The sequence below is a fragment of the Gigantopelta aegis genome, chromosome 4 (assembly GCF_016097555.1).
Source record: "Gigantopelta aegis isolate Gae_Host chromosome 4, Gae_host_genome, whole genome shotgun sequence".
Taxonomy (NCBI): domain Eukaryota; kingdom Metazoa; phylum Mollusca; class Gastropoda; order Neomphalida; family Peltospiridae; genus Gigantopelta; species Gigantopelta aegis.
Genome location: NC_054702.1, coordinates 47235452 through 47249168, shown reverse-complemented (window position 1 = coordinate 47249168; position 13717 = coordinate 47235452). Strand labels below are relative to the sequence as shown.

At 37.5% G+C, this 13717-nt stretch overlaps 1 protein-coding gene across 1 annotated transcript in view; it reads left to right on the top strand.

Annotated features, from left to right (window-relative positions):
• Positions 1-13717, top strand: part of LOC121370631 (kinesin-like protein KIF6) — a 54892-nt gene that overhangs the window by 7855 nt on the left and 33320 nt on the right. Inside the window, exons 6-8 of the mRNA XM_041495996.1 lie at positions 10886-10995; positions 11490-11619; positions 13290-13408. Coding sequence (XP_041351930.1) covers positions 10886-10995; positions 11490-11619; positions 13290-13408 — 359 coding nt within the window. The remainder of the gene's footprint in view (positions 1-10885; positions 10996-11489; positions 11620-13289; positions 13409-13717) is intronic.

The window sequence follows — 13717 nt, the reverse complement described above, 5'->3', positions numbered from 1 at the left end:
TACACCTAGCATATTGTGTAATCAGTACACCCAGCATTCTGTGTAATCAGTACACCCAGCATATTGTGTAGTCAGTACACCTAGCATTCTGTGTAATCAGAACACCCAGCATTCTGTGTAATCAGAACACCCAGCATTCTGTGTAATCAGTACACCCAGCATATTGTTCAAAAGGTACACCTATCATTCTGTGTAATCAGTACACCTAGCATATTGTGTAATCAGTACACCCAGCATTCTGTGTAATCAGTACACCCAGCATATTGTGTAGTCAGTACACCTAGCATTCTGTGTAATCAGAACACCCAGCATTCTGTGTAATCAGTACACCTAACATTCTGTGTAATCAGTTCACCCAGCATATTGTTCAAAAGGTACACCTATCATTCTGTGTAATCAGTACACCTAGCATATTGTGTAATCAGTACACCCAGCATTCTGTGTAATCAGTACACCCAGCATATTGTGTAGTCAGTACACCTAGCATTCTGTGTAATCAGAACACCCAGCATTCTGTGTAATCAGTACACCCATCATTCTGTGTAATCAGTACACCCAGCATATTGTGTAGTCAGTACACCTAGCATTCTGTGTAATCAGTACACCCAGCATTCTGTGTAATCAGTACACCCATCATTCTGTGTAATCCGTACACCCAGCATATTGTTTAAAAGGTACACCCATCATTCTGTGTAATCAGTACACCTAGCATTCTGTGTAATCAGTACACCCATCATTCTGTGTAATCAGTACACCCATCATTCTGTGTAATCAGTACACCCATCATTCTGTGTAGTCAGTACACCTAGCATTCTGTGTAATCAGAACACCCAGCATTCTGTGTAATCAGTACACCTAACATTCTGTGTAATCAGTTCACCCAGCATATTGTTCAAAAGGTACACCTATCATTCTGTGTAATCAGTACACCTAGCATATTGTGTAATCAGTACACCCAGCATTCTGTGTAATCAGTACACCCAGCATATTGTGTAGTCAGTACACCTAGCATTCTGTGTAATCAGAACACCCAGCATTCTGTGTAATCAGTACACCCATCATTCTGTGTAATCAGTACACCCAGCATATTGTGTAGTCAGTACACCTAGCATTCTGTGTAATCAGAACACCCAGCATTCTGTGTAATCAGTACACCTAACATTCTGTGTAATCAGTTCACCCAGCATATTGTTCAAAAGGTACACCTATCATTCTGTGTAATCAGTACACCTAGCATATTGTGTAATCAGTACACCCAGCATTCTGTGTAATCAGTACACCCAGCATATTGTGTAGTCAGTACACCTAGCATTCTGTGTAATCAGAACACTCAGCATTCTGTGTAATCAGAACACCCAGCATTCTGTGTAATCAGTACACCCAGCATATTGTTCAAAAGGTACACCTATCATTCTGTGTAATCAGTACACCTAGCATATTGTGTAATCAGTACACCCAGCATTCTGTGTAATCAGTACACCCAGCATATTGTGTAGTCAGTACACCTAGCATTCTGTGTAATCAGAACACCCAGCATTCTGTGTAATCAGTACACCTAACATTCTGTGTAATCAGTTCACCCAGCATATTGTTCAAAAGGTACACCTATCATTCTGTGTAATCAGTACACCTAGCATATTGTGTAATCCGTACACCCAGCATATTGTGTAATCAGTACACCCATCATATTGTGTAATCAGAACACCCAGCATTCTGTGTAATCCGTACACCCAGCATTCTGTGTAATCCGTACACCCAACATATTGTGTAATCAGTTCACCCAGCGTATTGTTCAAAAGGTACACCTATCATTCTGTGTAATCAGTACACCTAGCATATTGTGTAATCCGTACACCCAACATATTGTGTAATCAGTTCACCCAGCATATTGTTCAAAAGGTACACCTATCATTCTGTGTAATCAGTACACCTAGCATATTGTGTAATCCGTACACCCAACATATTGTGTAATCAGTACACCCAACATATTGTGTAATCAGTACACCCATTTTTCTGTGTAATCAGTACACCTAGCATTCTGTGTAATCAGTACACCCAGCATTCTGTGTAATCAGTACACCCATCATTCTGTGTAATCCGTACACCCAGCATATTGTTTAAAAGGTACACCCATCATTCTGTGTAATAAGTACACCCATTTTTTTGTGTAATCAGTACACCTAGCATTCTGTGTAATCAGTACACCCATCATTCTGTGTAATCAGTACACCCATCATTCTGTGTAATCAGTACACCCAGCATATTGTGTAGTCAGTACACCTAGCATTCTGTGTAATCAGAACACCCAGCATTCTGTGTAATCAGTACACCTAACATTCTGTGTAATCAGTTCACCCAGCATATTGTTCAAAAGGTACACCTATCATTCTGTGTAATCAGTACACCTAGCATATTGTGTAATCAGTACACCCAGCATTCTGTGTAATCAGTACACCCAGCATATTGTGTAGTCAGTACACCTAGCATTCTGTGTAATCAGAACACCCAGCATTCTGTGTAATCAGAACACCCAGCATTCTGTGTAATCAGTACACCCAGCATATTGTTCAAAAGGTACACCTATCATTCTGTGTAATCAGTACACCTAGCATATTGTGTAATCAGTACACCCAGCATTCTGTGTAATCAGTACACCCAGCATATTGTGTAGTCAGTACACCTAGCATTCTGTGTAATCAGAACACCCAGCATTCTGTGTAATCAGTACACCTAACATTCTGTGTAATCAGTTCACCCAGCATATTGTTCAAAAGGTACACCTATCATTCTGTGTAATCAGTACACCTAGCATATTGTGTAATCAGTACACCCAGCATTCTGTGTAATCAGTACACCCAGCATATTGTGTAGTCAGTACACCTAGCATTCTGTGTAATCAGAACACCCAGCATTCTGTGTAATCAGTACACCCATCATTCTGTGTAATCAGTACACCCAGCATATTGTGTAGTCAGTACACCTAGCATTCTGTGTAATCAGTACACCCAGCATTCTGTGTAATCAGTACACCCATCATTCTGTGTAATCCGTACACCCAGCATATTGTTTAAAAGGTACACCCATCATTCTGTGTAATCAGTACACCTAGCATTCTGTGTAATCAGTACACCCATCATTCTGTGTAATCAGTACACCCATCATTCTGTGTAATCAGTACACCCATCATTCTGTGTAATCAGTACACCCAGCATATTGTGTAGTCAGTACACCTAGCATTCTGTGTAATCAGTACACCCAGCATTCTGTGTAATCAGTACACCCATCATTCTGTGTAATCCGTACACCCAGCATATTGTTTAAAAGGTACACCCATCATTCTGTGTAATCAGTACACCTAGCATTCTGTGTAATCAGTACACCCATCATTCTGTGTAATCAGTACACCCATCATTCTGTGTAATCAGTACACCCATCATTCTGTGTAGTCAGTACACCTAGCATTCTGTGTAATCAGAACACCCAGCATTCTGTGTAATCAGTACACCTAACATTCTGTGTAATCAGTTCACCCAGCATATTGTTCAAAAGGTACACCTATCATTCTGTGTAATCAGTACACCTAGCATATTGTGTAATCAGTACACCCAGCATTCTGTGTAATCAGTACACCCAGCATATTGTGTAGTCAGTACACCTAGCATTCTGTGTAATCAGAACACCCAGCATTCTGTGTAATCAGTACACCCATCATTCTGTGTAATCAGTACACCCAGCATATTGTGTAGTCAGTACACCTAGCATTCTGTGTAATCAGAACACCCATCATTCTGTGTAATCAGTACACCCAGCATATTGTGTAGTCAGTACACCTAGCATTCTGTGTAATCAGTACACCCAGCATTCTGTGTAATCAGTACACCCATCATTCTGTGTAATCCGTACACCCAGCATATTGTTTAAAAGGTACACCCATCATTCTGTGTAATAAGTACACCCATTTTTCTGTGTAATCAGTACACCTAGCATTCTGTGTAATCAGTACACCCATCATTCTGTGTAATCAGTACACCCATCATTCTGTGTAATCAGTACACCCAGCATATTGTGTAGTCAGTACACCTAGCATTCTGTGTAATCAGAACACCCAGCATTCTGTGTAATCAGTACACCTAACATTCTGTGTAATCAGTTCACCCAGCATATTGTTCAAAAGGTACACCTATCATTCTGTGTAATCAGTACACCTAGCATATTGTGTAATCAGTACACCCAGCATTCTGTGTAATCAGTACACCCAGCATATTGTGTAGTCAGTACACCTAGCATTCTGTGTAATCAGAACACCCAGCATTCTGTGTAATCAGAACACCCAGCATTCTGTGTAATCAGTACACCCAGCATATTGTTCAAAAGGTACACCTATCATTCTGTGTAATCAGTACACCCAGCATTCTGTGTAATCAGTACACCCATCATTCTGTGTAATCCGTACACCCAGCATATTGTTTAAAAGGTACACCCATCATTCTGTGTAATAAGTACACCCATTTTTCTGTGTAATCAGTACACCTAGCATTCTGTGTAATCAGTACACCCATCATTCTGTGTAATCAGTACACCCATCATTCTGTGTAATCAGTACACCCAGCATATTGTGTAGTCAGTACACCTATCATTCTGTGTAATCAGTACACCCAGCATTCTGTGTAATCAGTACACCCATCATTCTGTGTAATCCGTACACCCAGCATATTGTTTAAAAGGTACACCCATCATTCTGTGTAATAAGTACACCCATTTTTCTGTGTAATCAGTACACCTAGCATTCTGTGTAATCAGTACACCCATCATTCTGTGTAATCAGTACACCCATCATTCTGTGTAATCAGTACACCCAGCATATTGTGTAGTCAGTACACCTAGCATTCTGTGTAATCAGAACACCCAGCATTCTGTGTAATCAGTACACCTAACATTCTGTGTAATCAGTTCACCCAGCATATTGTTCAAAAGGTACACCTATCATTATGTGTAATCAGTACACCTAGCATATTGTGTAATCAGTACACCCAGCATTCTGTGTAATCAGTACACCCAGCATATTGTGTAGTCAGTACACCTAGCATTCTGTGTAATCAGAACACCCAGCATTCTGTGTAATCAGAACACCCAGCATTCTGTGTAATCAGTACACCCAGCATATTGTTTCAAAAGGTACACCTATCATTCTGTGTAATCAGTACACCTAGCATATTGTGTAATCAGTACACCCAGCATTCTGTGTAATCAGTACACCCAGCATATTGTGTAGTCAGTACACCTAGCATTCTGTGTAATCAGAACACCCAGCATTCTGTGTAATCAGTACACCTAACATTCTGTGTAATCAGTTCACCCAGCATATTGTTCAAAAGGTACACCTATCATTCTGTGTAATCAGTACACCTAGCATATTGTGTAATCAGTACACCCAGCATTCTGTGTAATCAGTACACCCAGCATATTGTGTAGTCAGTACACCTAGCATTCTGTGTAATCAGAACACCCAGCATTCTGTGTAATCAGTACACCCATCATTCTGTGTAATCAGTACACCCAGCATATTGTGTAGTCAGTACACCTAGCATTCTGTGTAATCAGTACACCCAGCATTCTGTGTAATCAGTACACCCATCATTCTGTGTAATCCGTACACCCAGCATATTGTTTAAAAGGTACACCCATCATTCTGTGTAATCAGTACACCTAGCATTCTGTGTAATCAGTACACCCATCATTCTGTGTAATCAGTACACCCATCATTCTGTGTAATCAGTACACCCATCATTCTGTGTAGTCAGTACACCTAGCATTCTGTGTAATCAGAACACCCAGCATTCTGTGTAATCAGTACACCTAACATTCTGTGTAATCAGTTCACCCAGCATATTGTTCAAAAGGTACACCTATCATTCTGTGTAATCAGTACACCTAGCATATTGTGTAATCAGTACACCCAGCATTCTGTGTAATCAGTACACCCAGCATATTGTGTAGTCAGTACACCTAGCATTCTGTGTAATCAGAACACCCAGCATTCTGTGTAATCAGTACACCCATCATTCTGTGTAATCAGTACACCCAGCATATTGTGTAGTCAGTACACCTAGCATTCTGTGTAATCAGAACACCCAGCATTCTGTGTAATCAGTACACCTAACATTCTGTGTAATCAGTTCACCCAGCATATTGTTCAAAAGGTACACCTATCATTCTGTGTAATCAGTACACCTAGCATATTGTGTAATCAGTACACCCAGCATTCTGTGTAATCAGTACACCCAGCATATTGTGTAGTCAGTACACCTAGCATTCTGTGTAATCAGAACACCCAGCATTCTGTGTAATCAGAACACCCAGCATTCTGTGTAATCAGTACACCCAGCATATTGTTCAAAAGGTACACCTATCATTCTGTGTAATCAGTACACCTAGCATATTGTGTAATCAGTACACCCAGCATTCTGTGTAATCAGTACACCCAGCATATTGTGTAGTCAGTACACCTAGCATTCTGTGTAATCAGAACACCCAGCATTCTGTGTAATCAGTACACCTAACATTCTGTGTAATCAGTTCACCCAGCATATTGTTCAAAAGGTACACCTATCATTCTGTGTAATCAGTACACCTAGCATATTGTGTAATCCGTACACCCAACATATTGTGTAATCAGTACACCTAGCATATTGTGTAATCCGTACACCCAACATATTGTGTAATCAGTTCACCCAGCATATTGTTCAAAAGGTACACCTATCATTCTGTGTAATCAGTACACCTAGCATATTGTGTAATCCGTACACCCAACATATTGTGTAATAAGTACACCCATTTTTCTGTGTAATCAGTACACCCAGCATATTGTGTAATCCGTACACCCATCATTCTGTGTAATCCGTACACCCAGCATATTGTTTAAAAGGTACACCCATCATTCTGTGTAATAAGTACACCCATTTTTCTGTGTAATCAGTACACCTAGCATTCTGTGTAATCAGTACACCCATCATTCTGTGTAAGCAGTACACCCATCATTCTGTGTAATCAGTACACCTAGCATATTGTGTAATCAGTACACCCATTTTTCTGTGTAATCAGTACACCTAGCATTCTGTGTAATCAGTACACCTAGCATTCTGTGTAATCAGTACACCCATCATTCTGTGTAATCAGTACACCCATCATTCTGTGTAATCCGTACACCCAGCATATTGTTTAAAAGGTACACCCATCATTCTGTGTAATAAGTACACCCATTTTTCTGTGTAATCAGTACACCTAGCATTCTGTGTAATCAGTACACCCATCATTCTGTGTAATCAGTACACCCATCATTCTGTGTAATCAGTACACCCATCATTCTGTGTAATCAGTACACCCATCATTCTGTGTAATCAGTACACCCATCATTCTGTGTAACCAGTAATCCCATCATTCTGTGTAATCAGTACACCCATCATTCTGTGTAACCAGTAATCCCATCATTCTGTGTAACCAGTACACCCATCATTCTGTGTAATCCGTACACCTAGCATTCTGTGTAATCAGTACACCCATCATTCTGTGTAATCAGTACACCTATCATTCCGTGTAATCAGTACACCTAGCATATTGTGTAATCAGTACACCCATCATTCTGTGTAATCAGTACACCCATCATTCTGTGTAACCAGTACACCCATCATTCTGTGTAATCAGTACACCCATCATTCTGTGTAATCCGTACACCCATCATCCTGTGTAATCAGTACACCCATCATTCTGTGTAATCAGTACACCCATCATCCTGTGTAATCAGTACACCCATCATTCTGTGTAATCAGTACACCTATCATTCTGTGTAATCATTACACCCAGCATATTGTGTAATCAGTACACCCATCATTCTGTGTAATCAGTACACCCATCATTCTGTGTAACCAGTAATCCCATCATTCTGTGTAATCAGTACGCCCAGCATTTTGTGTAATCAATACACCCATCATTCTGTATAATCAGTACACCCATCATTCTGTGTAACCAGTACGCCCATCATTTTGTGTAATTAGTGGCTAATTTGGCATCTAACATGTGGTAACTGAGAGAAGCATCTTGCTACCATGAAAAAAAAGAATTTGAAAAGCATATCTCATTCTGACATACATTCTGATAATGGATTAATTTTTTTGGTGAATTAATTTTGATTAGAGAAAGAAAAGTAATATTTATTTAATGACTTATTGGCACATTTTAAATTACAGATATTTGGTGTCTGTAAACATTATTGTTATTTTTACTTACACGCACGCACACATACACATGTGGATTGAGCAGCACGCTTATGGGTCATTTCGGTTTGGATACTGCGTGTCAACAGTACATTGGCAAATACAGTTCAGTTCGGGTTGTATAGATCACATGGTGCAAGTCATGTGACATTTCATTTGCAAAATGATGGCATTGTGTGAAGTGGAAAATTGCTGTATTTCTGTTACATAATAATACCACAAAGAAGTGACACATCGAGCGCATAAACAAAAGCACGAGAAGGAACTTCCCAGTGTCCCACAACCCTGTTGAATGTATGACATCTCTCTCAAGCATATTTGTGTAGTGATATGCAGTTAACCGTGGAATTAGTTCGGTTTCGGTTATGTAAGAAAAAATGAAAACTGTAACTGTGGAGATAGAGAAGAAAATGTACTTTAGGTTTTCCAAATTTCCCATTTTTAGCCCAGCTTGTCCGAAATGGAAACAAAACATCCTAGGTGAATCAATACCAAAATCCACCTGTGACAATAACCTGCTGAGCGATTCATATTTTTGCATTTTGAGACGTTGATCTGTGAATTCGGTACAGTTCTGAACATCACACTGTGTCGTTTACAATGCAAACTTGTCGCCATTTTAACTTGGCAAAAACTTGGCAGGGTTCAGAAAACCTCTTTGTGTGTGAACATAATGTCTATTTTAACGCATCCACGTAATATTTTCTTATGTGTGTATATCTTCTGCAAAAGTCGTCCATGCTTATTATTTGTTTGAACCCTTGATTTGTACCTGTACTTTATTATTTGTACCCATATGGTATTCTTGTATTGTATTGTATTTCCAATTGGTTTTTCAATATCGGCTATTTTCGTTCATTTCCATGACATAAGGTAGATTCACAACTGGAAAATGTTTTCATTGTATCAAAATGAGAATTAAGATAAATTGTTTGTTAAAGTTAATCCAGATTACAAATGAACACAATTATCATAATGCAGAGCTGTCAACCTGTGGCAATTCTTAGGCGTGAGAAAATTAGAAATTAGGGTCCAGGATCTGCAGGCTCTTGGTCAGGTCCAGGGTGAAGTTTTTGGTTGTTGTTTGTTTTAAGTCCAAAATAGAAATCTATAAAAAAAAATTGAGCGAGTGCAAGTTTTACTGATCAATACAGTTAATGTTAAAGCATACAAGTTGGTCATCGATAGCACCCGCGATTGATTGGTGGTATTGAACCGAGGATATGTTCAATATGCTGTATTATTATTAAAGGGACATTCTTGAGTTGGCTGCAATTTTTAAGATGTTATCGACTAACAGAGACTTTTTGACGACTGCAGTTACATATCAAATATTAGTGGCTGTATATTAAACGTGTTTCTGATCGTTCTAATATTTGTACTAGGTTAAATTTCATTTTATTTCCTAAAAAAGATTTTTTCGTACGTACGAAATTATTTGAAGACAAAATCCAGTTTGGGCTTCTTACAAATATTAAGACAACCAGAAACACATTTAATATACAGACACTGATATTCTAAACTAGAAAATATATTTAATATGTAAGTTTAATCGTAGAAATATTTTATTAGTCGAAAACATCTTACAATGCAGCAAACTTGGGAATTTCCTTTTAATAGGTAACAAAAATCAGAGACCTGCATAATCAGCATATAATTCCATTCAGCTCTAAAATATAAACCACGATTATAAAATATTTTTATTTTTAGAAAAAGTATGAGATTATTGTAATGTTGTGTGAGAGCGTGATGGTTGTTACAAATGCGTGTCTCTCATGCCAAATGCGTGAGAGTTGACAGGTATGCATAATGCCGACTGTTCTTATCGTATTGTGTGACATTACCCAAGGATTTCCAATATTGACTCATTTGAAACAACTCAGCTATTTGATTCATACTTATACTTTGGCTGAGGTACATGTGTATTCCGAGTGAGTTTTTGAACTACGTTTTTTTGGGGTTATTTTCACTACTTTTTTGTTTTAGTTGCAAAATAAAACCATGCTGACAAATAGTTTATTTTATATATGGAAAAAAAAGTGTTCACAAAATTTGAGGGAAAGAATCTCGGACTAGTGATAATATTTGTAGGCTAATGTATTTTTTTATTTACTAACCCGGATGACTAGTATTTTTTATTGTTTTTAATAAACCTGGAACATGATTGTTCTACAAACTGTTCTTTTGAGAGCTTTGCAAAGTTTTCTTATTGCCAAACCAAATTTCATTAAAATGTCAAGAAAAACTGAAATTGAAACTGAAACTCTTTTGTCAAAACCGAAACTGGAAACCGAAACCGAAGCGAAATTTTATAACCGCACATCACTAATTTTGTGTGTCTTAGTCCAAAACTGATTGATTCATATTGATCTTCATTGAGCGGTAGTGTGTCAACGGCAGTTCCTAATACAGAGATCAGTACGCATTGACACACATTGGAAAGAACCATATTTGGTGTGTTAACTGTATCAGTGTGTATGTATGTATGTGTTTGACAGAGAATGAGAGAGAGTGAGAGATGCAGACCAATATATAAATATATATATATATATATACCAAGTATATCATTTTAAATATTTCATGTAAAAGTATTTAATTCTTTATTTTTACATTAGACTCCTGAGTTAGCCTTCACTGTGCACATATCATACCTGGAGATATACAATGAGAGTGGTTATGACCTGCTGGATCCCAAGCATGAGGCTGCCAAACTGGAAGATTTGCCGTACGTTTTTTACAATTAGATGAAAAATGAAATACTGTTATTTGACAACAAGTTATCTGGCATAACCTTTAGATAGTAATAGCTAGCTATTATTTCTCTAGATGTTTAAACTTATATTAATGTTATTTTATTTTATGTTGTTGGATTAGTGTGTTTTGTTGTTACAAACATAACATAATTATAAACTAGGGCTACGTGCTTTGAATGACAGAAGTTGATCTTGTGTTTGAAATATTCCAATGCACAAACAAAATAAATACTGAGTTACTGAAAATAGAAGTAGACAGCTTATGATTTTCTAATTGACTTTCTGTCAAATTAGTCATGTATTTGTCAAATTCTATTTTAATTTGCATTTAACAGTTTGGCAAATGATAGGGTAAACCTTGGGTAGGAACCCAGCATCCACCAGTGGCTTGGCCATTATGCCACTGAAGTAGGTTACATACATCAGATGATGACGCATGATTAACTTGTGGATTTCTATTTTCCAGAAAGGTGTCATTGATGGAAGATTCTGATCAGAATATTCACCTGAAGAATCTTTCTGTGCATCAAGCATCATCGGAGGAAGAGGCACTAAATCTCTTGTTTTTGGGAGACACGAACAGAATGATTGCTGAAGTATGTTAGTCAAATGTTTGTTGATGTTATTTGTTAACCTGTTTCAAGTGGAAGACACAAACAGAATGTTGAAGTATGTTAGCCAAATGTTCTGTTGATGTCATTTGTTAGCCTGTCTCAAGTGGCAGACACAAACAGAATGTTAAAGTATGTTAGCCAAATGTTCTGTTGATGTCATTTGTTAGCCTGTTTCAAGTGGAAGACACAAACAGAATGTTGAAGTATGTTAGCCAAATGTTCTGTTGATGTTATTTGTTAGCCTGTCTCAAGTGGAAGACATAACAAAGGACAGCAGCTAGTTTTCAAATAACAACCCCCCCCCCCCCGAAAGTTGTACATATAATTTGGAGAAGACTTTTTCACTTTAAAGTATTTTGGATACTTATTTTGCTTATGCTTTTCAGTGAGATTTAGCCCATTTTAGCTATTGCTTATGTTACCATGGCCAGTTTGATTATTTTTCATTAACAAAAGGAAAATAGTTCTACTTCGTACTACAGTTCTGGTTTATTCTGTTATGCATAATTACAATTCTAGTTTATTCTAGTATCTGCAAGTATGTTTTGTTTTTGTACTTCAGCACTGATGTATAATCTGTCTTTTTTGTTGATGTATAACTTTCAAGATTAACCCCCCCCCCCACAAAACTACTGTATAGCCAGAAATGTGGTATAAAATGTTTGTGGTTTGAGGACTAAAACATTTTGAGGTTTGGTAAATCTGAAATGTGAGTATTTTTAATTTGGTGGTTTGCGAGAATATTGTTGTTGTTGATTGAAAGTTTCATGTTGGCTTCCATATGATTGATATCACCAGAGCTTAAAGTTGAACAATAGAGCATTCAACTGCAATTGGCTAATACGTTATGCGATTAGCAAGAGAACTGATTACAGTCTTAAGTTTGCTTTTATTTAAAGCCATTTACGAGTGAGTTTTCTAAGTCCGACAGTGTAGTGTTTAATATTTAATGTGAGCTTGACACGTTTCATTCATACTCAGATAGTAAGCTGATTCAGTATACCAGCACAGCGCACATTATTTGTAATATAATAACTTGTTGTCTTTAATAGCCTATTGTCTTGTAGTTTCCTGTGGTCTGGGCATGACAAGATATAATATAGTCTGGTCAATTGTCAGTTTATTATATATATATAGCACAATCACAATGAATATTTTTGATAGAATTTGTTGATATTTTCAAGGTTATAAATTTTCGAGGCTTGCCACTTCCCCTCGAAACCCACGAAAATGAAAACCCACGAAAAGTTTTGGTTATGCAGTATATTATCAGGGCTCGAAATGGCCTGTGGCCAGGTCGCCAAATGCGACCAATGTCCTGTATGGGCGACTTTAACATTAAAAAATAATGGCGTTAGTCTCCTAAATAATATTATTTTCTTTAGAGCTACAACATATGAGCCACTGTTAATATTTGTATCCACATAAAAATCTTGCTCGTGGTTCGCTTACCATAATTTGCCAACATGCATTATTATTTTGGGGGCGACCATATTTTGTGGCGAGTTTCGAACCCTGATTATGATAACAAAATATTTTTAGCTTTTCTTGAATAATCTGCTTGCCATATTTTGTCTGTGTTATAATTGTTTTGTGTGCACTGTTTGTTCGTTGTATGCACTCACCATATTGCATGTCACATTTGTTCCCAGACTCCGATGAATCAGGCTTCCACACGATCTCACTGTATTTTCACAATTCACCTGACTGCACGCGAGACGGGATCAGCCACAATAAAGCGAGCAAAACTCCATCTTGTGGATTTGGCAGGGTTGGTATATGCAAAACAGATTGCTCATTTTATTTACTAGCTAGTTGTGATCAACTGGAAAGTTTTATTGATAGAATAAAATATAATATATAGTTAGGCAAACTATATTGAAATTAAAATTACAAAACATCTTGTAACATCTTCATACATTGTAATTAGTTTTATGTCATATACAGACAATTTTGTTTTTAAAATGAAAGTTATTCATGTCCAAATGTATATACAAGCTCTCATCCACTTCTGTGAGTTGATTTCTGAGCATTATGTGATTAAATATTGAAATACAGTCAAACTTCGATCTCTCAAAAA